The sequence below is a fragment of the Hyperolius riggenbachi genome, chromosome 2 (assembly GCF_040937935.1).
Source record: "Hyperolius riggenbachi isolate aHypRig1 chromosome 2, aHypRig1.pri, whole genome shotgun sequence".
Taxonomy (NCBI): Eukaryota; Metazoa; Chordata; class Amphibia; order Anura; family Hyperoliidae; genus Hyperolius; species Hyperolius riggenbachi.
The window spans coordinates 186,135,696-186,152,876 of record NC_090647.1 but is presented as its reverse complement, the minus strand read 5'-3'; the positions used below and the strand labels follow the sequence as shown (position 1 = coordinate 186,152,876).

General features: G+C 44.7%; 1 protein-coding gene across 2 annotated transcripts in view; it reads left to right on the top strand.

Annotated features, from left to right (window-relative positions):
• The window catches only part of RBM26 (RNA binding motif protein 26), a 134,530-nt gene that overhangs the window by 32,887 nt on the left and 84,462 nt on the right, over positions 1–17,181 (top strand). For both annotated transcript variants that reach the window (XM_068267904.1, XM_068267903.1), the window contains exons 3-6: positions 189–325; positions 9,740–9,825; positions 14,614–14,763; positions 16,435–16,652. In XM_068267904.1, coding sequence (XP_068124005.1) covers positions 189–325; positions 9,740–9,825; positions 14,614–14,763; positions 16,435–16,652 — 591 coding nt within the window. The remainder of the gene's footprint in view (positions 1–188; positions 326–9,739; positions 9,826–14,613; positions 14,764–16,434; positions 16,653–17,181) is intronic.

Here is a 17,181-nt window from a genome sequence, read left to right as displayed (position 1 = left end):
TTTTTTTAATCAAATCTTTTTTTTATTTGGATGCTTCTTATGTAACGCACTACCTCTGTGGACATCCACAAACGTTCAGTGCTGATATGGTGTGTTGCTTATGGATGCCGTGCATTATATTTACAATATTTAATTTAGCTAAACTCTTTTGTTTTTTGTTGGTAAACTGGTTTTTGTTTAATTTCTAGAAACTCAGGGCTTTGTGGATAAATTATTTGAAGCTGTGAACACCAAAAGCTACCTGCCACCCCCTGAGCCAACATCAACTGTCACTGTAAGAGAAGAAGCCCTGGAGCTCCAGGACCGAGATCTTAGAAGAGAAGAGGTACTGATTCCAAGCATTGCCATGTGCATAGTACATTCCACTAGTAACATTAGTAATTGGCCATCACATACGTGCCAGTAGGATTGGTCAATTAGATGGCAACAATTCTGAGCGGATGCAGGATTATGCAAATATATGCAGCTGCAAAAAAGACAAATTGAATTTCACCTTGGCGGGACTCAATTTGTGTGTATTGAAGCTGCATATATTTGCATAATTCTGCATTAACTCTGAATTGGTAGCAGGCTCCATGCAACTTTCTCATATCTTTCTTGATAAGAATCACCCTATACTTTTTGTTTTACTCTTTTTCATCTCATTCACTTGCATTGTGCACTTTTGTATGCTTTTTATTGCGCACATAACACATCATTCAGGAATTTTCATTTAGCTCCATTTTTAAATGTACTTATTTAGGTTATGTAATTGAATCCCACTTTGAACTTCGGTGCATTATGCACTTTAAGATCCAGGTTTTTTTGTAACTCCAGTTTACATTTATTCCTACCTATTCCTGACCTTTACATTTATTCCTGATCGATTTCATATGAATCTTGTTGGAATTGGCCTTGTGACGCTGTGCCCCACGCAGTTATACTTTACCTGCTATTGTCCTCCTTTGTGCTTCCACGTTTTTGGCCTGGGGTGCATGTGTGACGTCACACATGCCCCACATGCTATATGCCAATAGTCACGTGGGGCCAGAATGCGGAAGTATGGCGGGCACAGCAGCAGATGCTAGTGGGGGGTCTTGACAGGTAAAGTATAACTACACGAGGCATCGGGGCAAATTGAATCGAATCCCGATCGGACATGATGGATTGCAGAATCAGATCAGAATCAGAATCACTTTATTTCGCCAAGTACAGCAGAGCTATACTCGGAATTGATTGTGGTACACATGGCATAGACATAGTATAACATGGTATAAAAGGACAGATGCACAACACATACAACAAACAATGATACAGGTGAAGAAATGCAGTAGAGATATGGATATGGCCTACACGTGAAACAGTCCCGAGGCAGTTAGATATGGGTATGGCCTTCACGTGAAGCAGACCGAGGCAACAGTTCGATATGGCCTACACGTGAAACAGTCCCGAGGCAACAGTTTGATATGGATATGGCCTACACGTGAAACAGTCCCGAGGCAACAGTTAGATATGGCCTACACGTGAAACAGTCCCAAGGCAACAGTTAGATATGGATATGTCCTTCGCATGAAGCAGTCCCGGGGCAACAGTTAGTACAATAGTGGATGGGTAGTGATGATGCAGTGGTGATGATAAAGCCACAGACGTGGGCAGTGGGGACCAGGCAGGCAGACGGGCAGGAGCTGGCTGACCGACCCCGCCAGGGCAAGCTAGTGGGCGGGCCTTGACGGGGGAAGATTGGAGTTAAGCAGCCGAACCGCTTGGGGGAAGAAGGAGTTTTCCCGCCTGGCGGTCTTGGATGATAGTGACCTGTAGCGGCGGCCCAGCGGGAGGAGCTCGAAGTAGCGACTGCCTGGGTGGGAGGGGTCTCGGGAGATCCTGGTGGCTCTCTTCATCATCCTGGTGGAGTGGAGGAGATCAAGAGGTGGAAGAGGAGATCCGATGATCCTCTCTGCGTCCGTTATGACTCTCTGCAGTTTGTGCTTGTCCCTGGCCGTTGCGCCCGAGTAGCAGACAATGACTGAGGAACAGAGGATGGATTCTATGGTGGCAGTATAGAAGCTTGTGAGCAGTTTCCGGGGCATGCCAAAGCGCTTCAGTTGGCGCAGGAAGAATAACCTCTGCTGCGACTTCTTCTGAACATTGATGGTGTTTTGCCCCCATTTCAGGTCATTCGTGAGAGTCGTGCCGAGGAACCGTACCGATGACACCCTCGAGACTTCAGTTCCCCCAATGAGGACAGGTGGGAGGGGGGGAGGGTTCTTCCTGAAGTCTACGACTAGTTCAACCGTCTTTGCTGTGTTGAGTACAAGGTTGTTGTCTCCGCACCAGTTGCAGATGCTCTCGACCTCACTGCGGTATTCGTGCTCCCCGTTGCTGCCGATTAGGCCAATGATAGTGGTGTCATCTGCAAATTTGATGACCTTCACCGAGTCGGCGGATGAGATGCAATTGTTGGTATAGAGGGAGAACAGTAGTGGAGACAGAACACAGCCTTGTGGAGCCCCCGTATTTGTGGTTCTTACGCTGGAGTAGCAGTTTCCCAGCCTCACCTGTTGCGTTCTGTTCGTCAGGAAGTGCTTGATCCATGCCCGGAGGGTGGGTTCCACCCCGAGCTGCGTCAGATTTATGAGCAGGATATCTGGGCAGATCGTGTTGAACGCTGAGCTAAAGTCCAGGAACAGTAGCCTAGCGTAGGAGGCAGGGTTGTCTAGGTGCTCCATGACGTATGCCAAGCTGGCATTGATAGCGTCCTCTACGGATCTGTTTGCCCTATAAGCAAATTGGAGTGGGTCAAGGTGGGCATCCGTGAACTTTTTCAGGTGGGCAAGGACCAATCTCTCCAGTAGCTTCATGATGTTAGAGGTTAGGGCCACCGGTCGGAAGTTGTTGTGCTCAGTGCTGCCTGGTTTTTTGGGAACTGGTACAATTGTAGACCGTTTAAAACAGGAGGGGACTATGCCATCCGATAGTGACCGCTTGAATACGGAGGAGAGCACCGGGGCTAACTGATCGGCACAGGTTCTCAGGCAGATCGACGACACTCCGTCGGGGCCAGAAGACTTCTTGGGATTCAGCTTGCGGAGGAGCCGGAGTACCTCAGTTTCATGGACGGCGGCAGGAGCCAGGGTGCAGGATTCACCCGCGGAGGGGGTCCCCATGGCCGTGGCTGAACGGTCTGCGCACTGGATGGGTTGTCGCTCAAACCTGCAGTAGAACTCATTGAGCTCCTCGGCCAGTCGAAGACTCGGGGTCACCGGTTGAGGAGCGGGTTTGAAGTTTGTGGCCGCCCTCAGGCCCTTCCAGACCTCCCGTGTGTTGTTAGACTGGAGGCAGAGCCCCAGCTTCTCGGAGTAAGCCCTCTTTGCTGCTCGAAGCTCTCTTTTCAGGGTGTACCTTGCCTCCCTGTACTCCTCGAGTGAGCCAGACCTGTGCGCTTCCTCCTTGCGTTTCCGAAGCCGGCGGAGCCTGTCATTGAACCAGGGCTTGTTGTTGGGGAAAACCCTGAAAGTCTTTGATGGGATGCACGCTTCCTCGCAGAAGCTGATGTAGGAGGTGACGTTTTCGGCCCATTCATCAAGGGAGGATGCCTCAAGGATCGACCAGTCGGTGGTGTCAAAGCAAGCTTGTAGCTCCATTTTTGCCTCGGCTGTCCACTTTTTGATGGTTTTGGTGATGGGCTTTGAGGTCTCCAGGAGCCTCCTGTAAGTGGGAATCAGGTGGATTGTGTTGTGGTCGGAGTTTCCCAGGGGGGCACCCTGGGAGGCCTTGTAAGCATTCTTGTGGACCGTGTAGCAGTGGTCCAGGGTGTTACAGTTTCTGGTAGGGCAGGTTATGTGCTGCTTGTAACGGGGCATCTCATGTCGCAGGTTCGCCTTGTTAAAGTCGCCCAGGATGATGAACAGGGCCTCCGGGTGGGCAGTTTCCCATCCCGAGATACAGTCCCTGAGGGTTTGCAAGGCAGTCCTGGGGCATGCGTCGGGAGGGATGTAGACTCCGACGAGGACAAGGGAAGAGAACTCCCTGGGGGAGTATTTAGGCCTGCAGTTTATGGCTAGAAACTCGACATCAGGGGTGCAGGTTTGTTTAGAGTGGTGATGTTGGAGCACCAGGAGGTGTTGATGTAAAAACAGATGCCTCCCCCTCTCGTTTTCCCAGAGAGGGCTACGTCACGGTCTGCTCTGAGGAGGTTGTAGCCCGGTACGTGTAGGGAGTTATCGGGGGTGCTGTCACTCAGCCAGGTCTCAGTAAAACAGAGAACAGGGGTGTTTCTGCCGATCTGGGGTTTGCTGCATCGAATTGAATCAATGAATCAAGGTGAATCAAATCGGACAAAACATTTTATGGGGGAGATGGGGCTTTAGATTTACCTGCCAGATAGATAATTTTCAACATGTTGGAAGTTATCTATCTCACCATCTATCTGCCTAGCAATTAGGCATTGTTCTATTTGCTGATGGCTCGATTGATAATATCCGACGTGTCCAATGACCCACCGGATCGATTCCGCGCTTGATACCCGCGGGCGGACAATAGGGAAAACAAGCGGAAGGTAAGAGAAGCGCCCGCGGGGACGAGCGGGAATCGATCCAGGCTCGCACAGGGATGCGCGGGAGTTGATCCGGTGGCTAACCGAGCAACAGAAACGGATCGTGTATGCCCAGCATTATGCTGGGAATACACGGGTGGATTTTGCCGCTTCATTTCGCGCCCAATCGTTTTCCGCACTCGATTATGCTGACGATTTTATCTTCCATTATTTTTTCTTTTCCCATTGTTCCCTATGAAAAACCGAGCGCAGAATCGATCGGACATGTCGGAAATTATCAATCGAGCCATCTAAATGGCTCAAAATCGAGCCTTGTATTCCCATCATAACAGAACAATCTAACAGAAAATTGTATGGTGTACTAGGCATGGGTTTTTCGCCTTCCTCTGCATCAACTGAGATATGTGAGGGTGCAGGCTAGTTGTCATACCTTGTTTTCTAGTTGAACTTGATGGAGGCATGTCTTTCTTGAACCCATATAACTATGCAACTGTAAAACGCATATTTTACGCAGTGCAACATAGATTTTAACATTATATGCTCCATGTTAACTGACATCCTCTGTAATAAAACCCCTGAGTCTGTGCGCTGTCCCTGTGTAGCGTTGTCCGTGCTGAACCGTTGTGCGCACTGCGCAGCACGGACAACGCTACACAGGGATAGCGTGGGACCAGGGAGCCGAGCGGGTGGTGCGCGTGCGCTGTGACACTGCGGAGGGGAGGAGAGGGGATGGGGATTCGACACAGACCTAGAGCACGTTTTTTAAACTGGCTTACGTCGCCTAGTTTAACATATAATGTGGCACCTTAACTGAACTCAAACAATATAGCAGTTTCCACTGCTGCGGAAATCAGGCCAAACCCGCAGTGTTTCCCCACAAGCAAATTGCACGGGGAAACTCTGCCATAGGGGATAATGCTTTCGCTGTCCGATTCGCTTTCCATAGCGATTTGCCCGACATTGCAGCATTTTTCGTGCAGGAGGCAGGGAACCCATAGCTGTGCATGTCACGGCTTCCGGGATTCGGCTGCGTCATTTCACAGGAAGGAAGTGTCCTTGCACAGGAAGGAAGGAAGTCTCGCAGGACGCACTGCGGCTAGTGGAAACAGGCCCATAGATTCACAAAGCAGCGAAACTCAAATTAAGGCTGGGCACCTACTACAGATCAATAATCTCTTAGCATTTTGCTAGCATTATGTACATCGATTTGTAGAGCGCTTTCTGGTGATTTTAGAAGCAGTTTTATTTTAGTGCTTGCCTTTGCAGAGAATTTGCTATTTGCCATTTTCACTTTTTTAGGGTTAGTGTAGTAAAATCGCTGCAAAATGTAAGCTTTTGTTCAGCAATTGAAAAGCGGTTGCATTGGAGCACAGACGCTCCAGAAATTCTGCAGGACCCACAATTGCAATTTCACTAATCCTAGTTCACTATCCTTTTGGGTCGGCTGTGCATAATCATATTGTTGGAATATTTATTTTTTGTGAGCTTGTTTAAGGCTAGTATATACAGACCTTTTACATTCATTTTGTCTTTTTAAAATTCGTTTACTTTAGTTTATCAACTAAGTCTTCAGTTTGAGATCAATTGAACCCTAAATGTGTTTTCGTTCTATATAACTGGAGATTTAACCTGAAGTGAAGGTGTATGTCCATTTGGTGTGGACTTCTGTATAGACGTGTCACCAGCCTATTGGAGAGGAAGGATGGTGCACAAAGGACCAGCCCTCTAGCAGGTAGGATGAGTTGGTAGAAAATACACTTGGGGGCACACGAGTCTCTGGTGGCAGCAAGCTCTGGCTTGCTGGATCTTTGCAAGTGACCCCCTTACCTGCACACACTTGGTTCTTGCCCAAAATGATCTTGATCGGCCGCCACGGCTGACTTTATTCCAGTGTGTGCATGTAGATTTAAGTTTAATCACCACCCTAAAGGTGGGTACACACATCAGATAAGTCTTTGGAAAATGAAACATCATAGACCACTTTTACCCCCTTCCATGTAGTATGAGAGCCAAACCTACATAGTCTATTCTGTTAAGCTGAACTCCCCATCAGATAAAAATCTCTGCAAGATGCTGGACACAAAGATGCTGTACATATGCAAAAGATCAGTTCCTGCAAATTGCATTCATAGTCTATATCTGCAGATCCTCATACACACCTTGTTTAACAGACATTCATCTGCAGATCAGACACTCATCTGAAGATCCATCATGGTGGATCTGATCTGCAGATGAGTGTCTGATCTGCAGATGAATGTCAACCTCCCTGGCGGTAAGCCCGTGTGTATGACGATCGCCCCGATCCGTCGCGCTGCAGCCGCACCCAACCCCCCCCACACCGTGCGCTGCCTGGCCAATCAGTGCCAGGCAGCGCTGTGGGCTGCATCAGAGTCCCCTTTGACGTCACAACGTTGATGACGTCATCCCGCCCGTCAGGAGATCCCCCGGCTGGGGGGATGCCACTGAGCAGCGGCTATCATGTAGCGAGACCTTGTCTCGCTACATGAAAATTTTTTTTTTTTTTTTTTTAAACTGCTTTGCTGCCCCCTGGCGGATTTTAATAAACCGCCAGGAGGGTTAAACAAGGTGTGTATGAGGATCTGCAGATATCATAGACTATGAATGCAATTTGCAGGAACGGATCTTTTGCAGATATTGATCTGTTGAATGTGTACAGCATTTTTGTTTGCGGCATCTTGCAGAGATTTTTATCTGATGGGGAGTTCAGCTCAATAGAATAGACTGTAGGTTTGGCTCTCATACTACATGGAAGGGGGTAAAATTGGTCTGTGATCTTTCATTTTTCAAAGCCTTTTATCTGATGTGTGTACCCACCTTAACCACTTCACAACTGAGGGGTTTTACCCCTTCAGCATCCAAGCAATTTTTACCTTTCAGCTCCTTCCATTCATTTGCCAATAACTTTATCTCTACTTATCAGAATGAAATGTGTTAAATGTGTTTTTTTTAATCACTAATTAGGCTTACTTTGGGTGGTACATTATGCCAAGAATTTTTTTTATTTTAAATGTTTTTTAATGGAAAAATAAGAAAGAATTGGAAAAAAATCCTTATTTTTCAGTTTTCGGCCATTATAATTTTTAAATAATGCATGCTACCGTAATTAAAATCCACGTAATTAATGTGCCCATTTGTACCGGTTATTACACCATTTAAATGATGTCCCTATCACAATGTCTGGTGCCAATATTTTATTAGGAAATAAAAATGCATTTTTTTCAGTTTTGCATCCATCATTAATAAAAAGCCCATAATTTATAAAATAACAGTATTATACCGTCTTGACATACATATTAAAAAAGTTCAGTCCCTAAGAAAACTATTAATGCATTTTTTATAATTGTAAATTTATTTCATTGTATTTTTTTACAAAAAAAATAAATGTTGGTAACTATTGGGGAGTGTGGGAGGTAAGGGGTTAATTTAAAATGTAAAAACAGGTCTTTGTATTTAAAAAAAGTACTTTTAGATGTAGTTTTACTATTTGGCTACAAGATGGCCTCAGTCTTTTTTTTTGTTACATGTCCTGTAAGCGAAATATGTATGCTTACAGGAAGTGTACTGAAGATGGGAAACTTTTATTTATTAGAATGATCGTGCAGCTTCTACTAAAAGGCGCCGATAATTGCTACGGGGACTTAGATCAATGATTAGGAATTGCTTTCTCATTCATTGATCTCCTGGCGGGCAGATGGCAACATGAACGAGCGCACAAATAAGCGGGAGCGCTTTCAGCAGTGGTAGCAGCGAGAGTACGTATATTTACTCCCCTGGGCGGTTAGATGAAGTCTGCAGGGGAGTAGATATACTGTACTGGAGCTGTGAAGTGGTTAAAGGGACTCTGAGCTCAGAGTAAAAATAAAATTTGAACTTACCCGGGGCTTTCTCCATCCCAGCCCTGGTCGGGACGTCCCACGCCGGCCTCCTGGCTCTTCTCCCGGCGGCTGTCCGCATAGCGCGTACAGGCCGGTCCCCCGGGCGACACTGGCGAGTGTCGGGCCTTCTCCTTCCGTATACGTCACGAATGACGTTACACGCCGGCCGCCGCGCGTCATGACGGCGGCCGGCGTGACAGCACGGCGCATGTGCGATTAAACCGCGCATGCGCCGTGCTGTCACGCCGGCCGCCGTCATGACGCGCGGCGTGTGACGTCATTCGTGACGTATACGGAAGGAGAAGGCCCGACACTCGCCAGTGTCGCCCGGGGGACCGGCCTGTCCGCGCTATGCGGACAGCCGCCGGGAGAAGAGCCAGGAGGCCGGCGTGGGACGTCCCGACCAGGGCTGGGATGGAGAAAGCCCCGGGTAAGTTCAAATTTTATTTTTACTCTGAACTCGGAGTCACTTTAAGGGCTAGTGTTACTTTATCTTTATCTTTAAAGGGAACCTAAAATGAGAAGGATATGGATTTTTTTCTTTTAAAATACCAGTTGCCTGACTCTCCTGCTGATCCTGTGTCTCTAATACTTTCAGCCACAGCCCCTGAGCAAGCATGCAGATCAGGTGCTCTGACTGAAGTCAGACTGGATTAGCTGCATGCTTGTTTCCATTGTGTAATTCAGCCACAACTGCAGCCAAAGAGATCAGCAGGACTGCCAAGTAACTAGCATTGTTTAAAAGGGAACATCGATATCCCTCTCAGTTTAGGTTCCCTTTAAGTTTAGCCTGTCAATTTAATAGGAGCCTGAAGCTTATTTAAAAATGAAAAAAACAGATGCCTAAGGAGAGGGAAGGCTCTGGGTACTATAGAGCCTTCCTGTTCTCCCAATCTCTGTGCTCCCCCTTTAGCAGTCCACAACTATTTAGTCCTGGACTGCTCTCTACCACGTTGGGTGTGCTTCGGCAGGCTTCCGAAGACGGGCTGCTCTGTACTGCGCAACCGCCCTTTCTCGCACATGTGCGGTACAGAGCTGCTGGTTTTCAGGAGCCCGAGTGCTTCCGAAGACTGCCGAAGTCTCCTGCAGTGGGAGATTCAAACGGAGGAGCCTACGGTGGGAACAAGGACACCGGGAGGAGAACGGGAAGGTTCTATGGGATACAGAGCCTTCCTTCTCCTTCGGTGAGTATATGATTTTAAGGAGCAGGTGGAAAAAAGCAGATCTCTGTGCTACTGAAAAATGCATTTGTGTCTGCCACATTTCCTAAATAAATGTAACCTGTTCACCCATCTTCTTTACCCCACTAAAGAACAGAGATGAAGAAAGAGACAGAAGAGGTTCAAGAAGAGTGAATCATAGTCCTCAGCCTTCAACTACTCGTCATAGAGAAAATAGGTAACCTGACACTTGTAGTAGTGAAGATGTGGTGGTTTTTTTTTTGTTTTTTTTTATCATTCACTTAAAAATGGCAAGTTTAGTTTTAAAAGCCAAGGAGTATATTTATACAAATTGTAAAGTAATTCAACATGCCAAATTAAATTCACAGAGATGATTAAGTTACATGTCTAAATTGTGCTAGGTCAATGTCACATAATATCTACTGTTTATTTCAACATGTTTAAAACTTGCACCATAGGTGTCTATTTAAAAGTATTGATCCCCACATTGCAAACAAAGGAATCATGCACAGATTGAAAACACTGAACACAGACTGGAAAAAATGTCTATATTGCAGCTAGCGGATTTGTAATCCACAGTATTCTATATACGAGAAATACATTTTTGCTTTATCCATTGAGTTCTTATATTGATTCCAAATTAAAGGGGTACTTTCGCGAAAAAAGTAGGCAGTTAAAAAATGTGACAGATGACAGGTTTTGGGACAGTCCATCTTTTTAAGGGGGATTCTCAGGCCTTTCTTTGGTTTTCAACAGTATTTCCTGAACAACAGTTTAACTGCCAAAATAGCAAGATACCAGCCGGCCTCCCTAATTACTTGCACACTATTCTGTCAGATTTTGCAACTGTTGTTCAGGAAATGCTGTTGAAAACAAAGAAAGCCCTGAGAATCCCCCTTAAAAAGATGGACTGGCCCAAAACCTGTCATCTGTCACATTTTTTAACTGCCTACTTTTTTCGCGAAAGAACTCCTTTAAGTAACTGCTGTCATCATTATCAGTTAAAACAGTCATTCTCAACAAGGGTTCCCTTCGCCACCAGTGTTCCTTGAGGACTTAGCATGCCCTTTGAGGTGAGCTGCCTCAGCTTGCAGAATAAGAAAATTTCTAAATTATGTCCATAGCTTCTCATTGTCCTCTTCACTTATTTTATGCCCATCTTGAATTCTATCTTACCTACTTCTTCATCACTGGTGCCTTGACACAATGACATATTACTTTGGTGATGAATAAACGTGGGATGTGTGTACAGCAGATGAAGAGGAAAGATAGAAAACACTAACACTGGGCAACTGTAATGGAATGCGCAATAATGGAGGGCATGAAATGGGTGCTTCGTAAAGGAGAAACATGAAATGCGAACTATTACAATAGTAAAGTGTTAAGCCTAACCCACTTTTAATGACCCATCCTACTATAAAATAAATCCCCTCTCCCTCTGTTATTGTAGGAGTTCCTTGGGATTCAAAAATAATTTTGAAGGGTTCTTCCAGGGCATAAAGGTTGAGAAAGGATGAGTTAAAAGAAGGTAATAGAGTCAATTTCAATTGGGGGATTGTACAGCCATTGGTCACATAGACTTTTTATTACTATTATTATTATTGAGCCATTTTATATGAAGCCATTTATATAAAGTTGAAGCTCTACTTTTTGCCTAATATTTCTTATTTTCCTGTAAAAAAAAATAAAAAAAATAAACTGACTTTGGGCAGAGCATTAGGCATCATAACTTTAACTTTTCTACATTAGGCATCTTTGCACTCATCATTTCGGAGTTTTTATGCATTTATTTTTTATGGCACTAGATCTTTGAAAGAGAGATTTTAGTGAAAGGTACCGTATATGGATCCAGCCATCCTTACCTCCCTATAGCAAAAAAATTCCTACTTGTATGGCTGATCAGCTGATCCTCTCACACTATAGGCCTGATCACACTGCACTTCTCTGCAATGTTGGTGGCCATGGGTTTTACATAAACAGGTTGCACCAGCGTTGCTCTCCATTGTAGTGCTGCCCTGTTCAACTATGCTGAATGGTACAGTTCTGAATTGTCCTCAAAATGCATGCTGCCATGCTAGTGTACCTATCAGATAGTGCTGTCTATGTCAATGTGTCGTGCACAGTGATACTCGTTGCTGAAATTCAAGCAATGTGGCACTATGCACAGGGCCTAATGCCTAGTGATCCAGAACAAATTGTCAGGTCGGGTGATCTCACTCAAGTCTGACTAGCTCCATACTTGTTGCAGAGGTAAGACTTGTGGTGCCCATACACGATACAATAAAAACATTTGATTTTCCCGGTTTTTTCGATCTAGGTGATTGAATTGAATGAAAGTAGAAAATATTTTTTTTTTCGATCAAGAAAATCAAACGATTATCCTGTTTTGTTTTGTTTTTTTGAAAAAATCTGATCAGACATGATGGCAAAAATATTTATATTCGATATAACGGAATAATCGAACTAAATAATCTAATCGAAAAAAAATGAAAAATTGTATCATGTATGGCCACTATTAAACACCACTGGATTCTTTGAGCACAATATTCGATGTATATTTTTTACTTCACATACACTCCTTTTTATTTCCGGTATTCTAAATTCTACTTATTTGTAAATGAGAAATCAATTATAGTAAGTGCTGTAATTTGGGATTTTTATAAAATCTTTCCAGTTTGTTTTTCAAAACTAAAAGCGGCACCAGTGTTTTTGGAATAGAGTGGGAAGTGTGTTTTTATTCGTTATTCTGAGCTTCTGTTGGCATTTATTTAGAGCCTTTTTATCTATGGCAAGATTTTAAGTGTTTTTTTTATTTATTTATTTATTTTTTTAGCTGCTTTAGGATCAAAAGTAAAGACTCTGCAGCATTGCTCAGCAGCAGATAGCAGAATTTCTGTAGCCTTGTTTCTTTATAAAATGAGTCCCAGTTCAGTTCTCGCCTCATTTTCTGTAGTTTTATTAGTGCAATAAGCATGATTAAAGGAATACTGTAGGGGGGTCGGGGGAAATGAGTTGAACTTACCCGGGGCTTCTAATGGTCCCCCGCAGACATCCTGTGCCCACGCAGCCACTCACCGATGTTCCGCCTCCGGTTCACTTCTGGAATTTCAGACTTTAAAGTCTGAAAACCACTGCGCCTGCGTTGCCGTGTCCTCTCTCCCTCTGATGTCACCAGGAGCGTACTGCGCAGGCACAGACCATACTGGGCCTGCGCAGTATGTTCCTGTTGACATCAACAGGAGCGAAGACACGGCAACGCAGGCGCAGTGGTTTTCAGACTTTAAAGTCTGAAATTCCAGAAGTAAACCGGAGGCGGAGCATCGGTGAGTGGCTGCGCGGGCACAGGATGTCTGCGGGGGACCATAAGAAGCCCCGGGTAAGTTCAACTCATTTTCCCCCGACCCCCGTACAGTATTCCTTTAAGGTATGGCTGGGTAAATGCTAAAACTCTGTAATGCAGTCTCTAGCTGTGGGTGATCATTTCTGCTGAATGTCTCACAGTGAAATATGTGGAGTTGTCTGTTGCTAACTGTTGCTAAAAGCAACAATCCTTGATTTAATTAAAAATCCAAAGTTCTTAGCTAAGGGGTTTTCATTCATTCAGCTATGACATGAACTGTCTGCTGTCTTATTCTCAGACCAGACACCACCCACATCTAGGCAGCAGACAGTGATGGCGCTTTGCATACTCTACCTGGAAAAACACTGTGGTGGTTGTTACTGACCATTTCTGTATAAGCCAGAACCTGATTGAATTGTGGTCAGACAGTCCTATTTAATTGACAAGCCATTTACGCTGATGCATTAAGGAGCAATTCTGAAGACAAACACTTGTTATGTTTGTGGTGGAACTAATGATATCCCAGAGTATTTAATGCAACATTATGTATAATAATCACAAGTGGAGTTTATCTGGTAGCAGGTGTTAGCTCATTCAGTATTTTACTTGTTTCCCAGTAATCTACCAAATCATGAAGGTCCACCAAACAAGGGTAGCACTTGCCGTATTTTTGGCATATAAGATGCTCCAGACTATGACTTACCTGGGTTTAGAAGGCAAAAACCAGGGGTAAATATATATCTATCTCCTGGTGCTTCCATGGTTCAGGAGGGTCTTGAAGATGTTCTTCCCCAATTCTTGTGTCCTCCTGAGTCCCCTTCTGTCCTTTTCTTCTTTCTGTGTGTCCTTTTGTCCTCCTTTACTCCCCCGTGTGTCCTCTTCTGTCCCTCTGTCCTCCTTTGCTCCCTGTGTCCTCCTTGGTCCCCCTGTGATTCCCCGTGTATTCTGTGTCCCCTTCTGTTTTTCTTGGCCCTCCTGTGTCGTCCTTGTCCCCTTCTGTTCTCCTCAGCCCCCCATGGGTCCCCATGTCCTCCTTCGCATTGTGTGTCCTCTTTGGTCCCCTTCTTTCCCTTTGTGTGGTCCTCCATGTTGTGTGAACTCCCCCTACCCCCCTGCACCCGGATGCCTCCTCCACTCCCTCTGTGTAAATAGAATTAGCGGCAGCGCGTCTCGTCTCATCCACAGTTCCAGCGGCGAACACAGACCTCTTCTCCTGCACGGTCCCCCCAGTGACACGATCAGCTGTCACTAAGGGGAGTTATGCAGAAGTGAGGTCGGTGTTCGCTGCTGGAACTGTGGATAAGCCGAGAAGCTCTGCCGCTAATTGTATGTACACCCTGAGTGGAGGAGGCACGCGCGCGAGTGCGGCATGCGAGAATACGGGGAGTCCTCGACATCGCGGCGGGTCCGCAGTTCGTATTGGCGGGCGATCGTAAGTCAGTACTTCCTGCATTCCTCATAAGATGCAGGCACTCTTTCTTCCAATTTTTCGGGAAGAAAAAGTGCAACTTATATACTGAAAAATATGGTACACACATCTGGTGCTTTTGTATAAATTGGTTATAGAAAACTCTAATCCATAATTACCTTGTTTTTGACTATGCTGCAAAAAAAGTAAATGTTTATTCTTAACTAAAATGTTCTATTTCCTAATGCTCCGAACAGAGGCGAACCCCGTAAACGAAGTAACTCTGACAGAGAAGGCACCTCTGGTCAAAACTCTTTCAGGTCTGGCGGCCCAGAACCAAAATCGGATGTTGACACAACATCAGCACGTTTAGGTGGAAGTAAAGCGCAGGGCTCAAAAACTGCAAGGTAAAATCTTAAACTATGTACAGAGACACCAGATTTTAATTGCCAGAAACTGTTATTGATAAACTTAGGTGAACATCTAGTATGAGTAGTAGTGTCTTTATTGTTGGCCTGGGTCCTGCTAGACTGCTGTTATAGTCCCCACCAGGAGCTGCAGCCGGATATCCTATTTAAAGAGAACCCGAGGTGTGTGGTTTTCTTTGTTTTTTTAATCTGAATAGGACACAGAGGCATGTTCTGTGCACAATTATATGCCTCTGTGTACTCCTATTGCCGCCGTTAGTCCCCCCGGGCTCTGCTATCCCCCACGCCAAATAGAAGCTGAGTGACAAGCTGCAGGTATATAGAAGGCTAGCGATAAGCAGATAGTCGCTAGCCTTCTATATACCTGCAGCCTGTCACTCAGCTTCTCCTTACCCGCCTCCTCTATTGCAGCCCCCCCGCCTCTGTCTCCTCACTGCCTGCCTCCGTGAGCTTCCTCCATGTATTTATTAGCCCAGTGTGCCAAGACCCAGCTCAGGTGCTTCTCAGAGCTGATACACAGCCCACAAAATGAGGGTCGGCACCACTTTAAAAGTAATTATTGGCTCTTTATTGCAAAATCAGTATAAAACCATCTAAAAGGTCACAGCTGTGGCCTTTTAGATGGTTTACTACTGATTTTGTGAAACAAGTTTAGTTTATTGCCTGGAGATCGCTATCCCAGAAGTTTCACTGACTTAATGCTATACTCTGATTAAAAAGTGTTCCTTTAATTTTTTGGAGAACATAGTTTGAGGACAGCTTTTATTATTATTTCAAGGCCGTTTCATGCTCAGCGGGCTCCTTTTTTGGTACTAATTGCTTTTACAATGTTTTCAGCATAATTCAGCACAAACCTATCCTTAACGCGACAGCACTGTGGTGTTGTGCACAGAAATGAATACTACAATGTGTGCATTGCTCATGTCCTTGTGTATGGCACACTGAGACTTGGTGCTGAGATCATCACTAATCAGTGTGCCCAGGTCCTTACCCCGTAGTAAACTTGGATCTATTACAAAATGTAGTGCCTGACCCTGTGTGCAATATATCCATTGTCCCAATAAATGGATCTTTCTCAACATGCTACCTGTAACTTCAGGTACAATTTTAGGCTTAGATTCTGCATGGGCTTTGTATATTTATTTTAACTTATAGCTTGTAAATATTAATATTACTTACGTATAACAAGTGATAGGAAACCAAAGGCATTTGTAACAAAAGGTTTTAAACTTACCGGGGCTTCCTCCAGCCCTCTGTGATTTGTTGGCTCCCTTTGGGTGTTTGTGTGGTGCGGTTCCCTCCGTTCTTCCTCTGTGGAGTCTGTGATCCAGCCAGGCTGTGAATATTTATGTACATTTTTTTTTGTTTGTTTCTTTTAGTAAATTCACCAAAACATAAAGTAAACTTTTTCACATTGTCATTATGGTGTGTGTGTAGTATTCTGAGGGAAAAATGAATTTAATCCATTGTGGAATGCGGTTGTAACATAACAAAATGTGGAAAAAATTGACGTGCGTTGAATACTCTCCAGATGCACTGTACATTGTATTCTTTACACTACTATGTAAACTGGCCTGTAAGTTCATATTCTTCCTAGGTAAGGATTTCATTGAATAACTGGAAACTGTATGTGAATGTTATTGTTCCTAGGGGCAGAGATGAGCGTAAAAAAGATGACCGCTCTCGCAAACGGGAGTATGACCGCAACTTACCTCGACGAGACTCTTACAGGGATCGATACAACAGAAGAAGAGGTAGAAGTCGTAGCTACAGCAGAAGTCGTAGCCGCAGTTGGAGCAAGGAACGGCCACGTGATAGAGACAGGGATAGAAGCCGCAGTAGATCAAGGAGTAGAACTAGGAGCAGAGGTTAGTATTCTTCAATAGTTACTAGCAGCTGTTCCCACAAATTGGGGAGTGAATGACACCAGGAGCATTGTTGATTGGTTTAGATCAGGGAATAACTCAGCCCAAATGCAACACACAGGACTTTATTATAATTAATCTTTTTTTTTCCCAGTAATGCTGTGCGGTTTAAAAAAAAAAAAGATACTCACAAAAATAGCACCTCTCAACTGTGAGCTATGCAAAGTATAACAATCTTTATTATAAAAGAGGACTCCATGAATGTGATTACTCAAATTGATGCCTATTAAAGAAATAAACACTCTGCCATGATTCTTATTATCCTAAATATCAATTCATAAGCCCAGCAATCTGTGTAAATCAATTGAACATCACAAGGAGTTAATATTGAACCCCCAAAGTGAATGAGCCCAGGTCCAGTAATTGTGAAAAAGCAAGGTTATTTAAACAGACTTAAAGAGAATCTGTGTTGTTAAAATCGCACAAAAGTAAACATACCAGTGCGTTAGGGGGCCTCTCCTATTACCCTCTG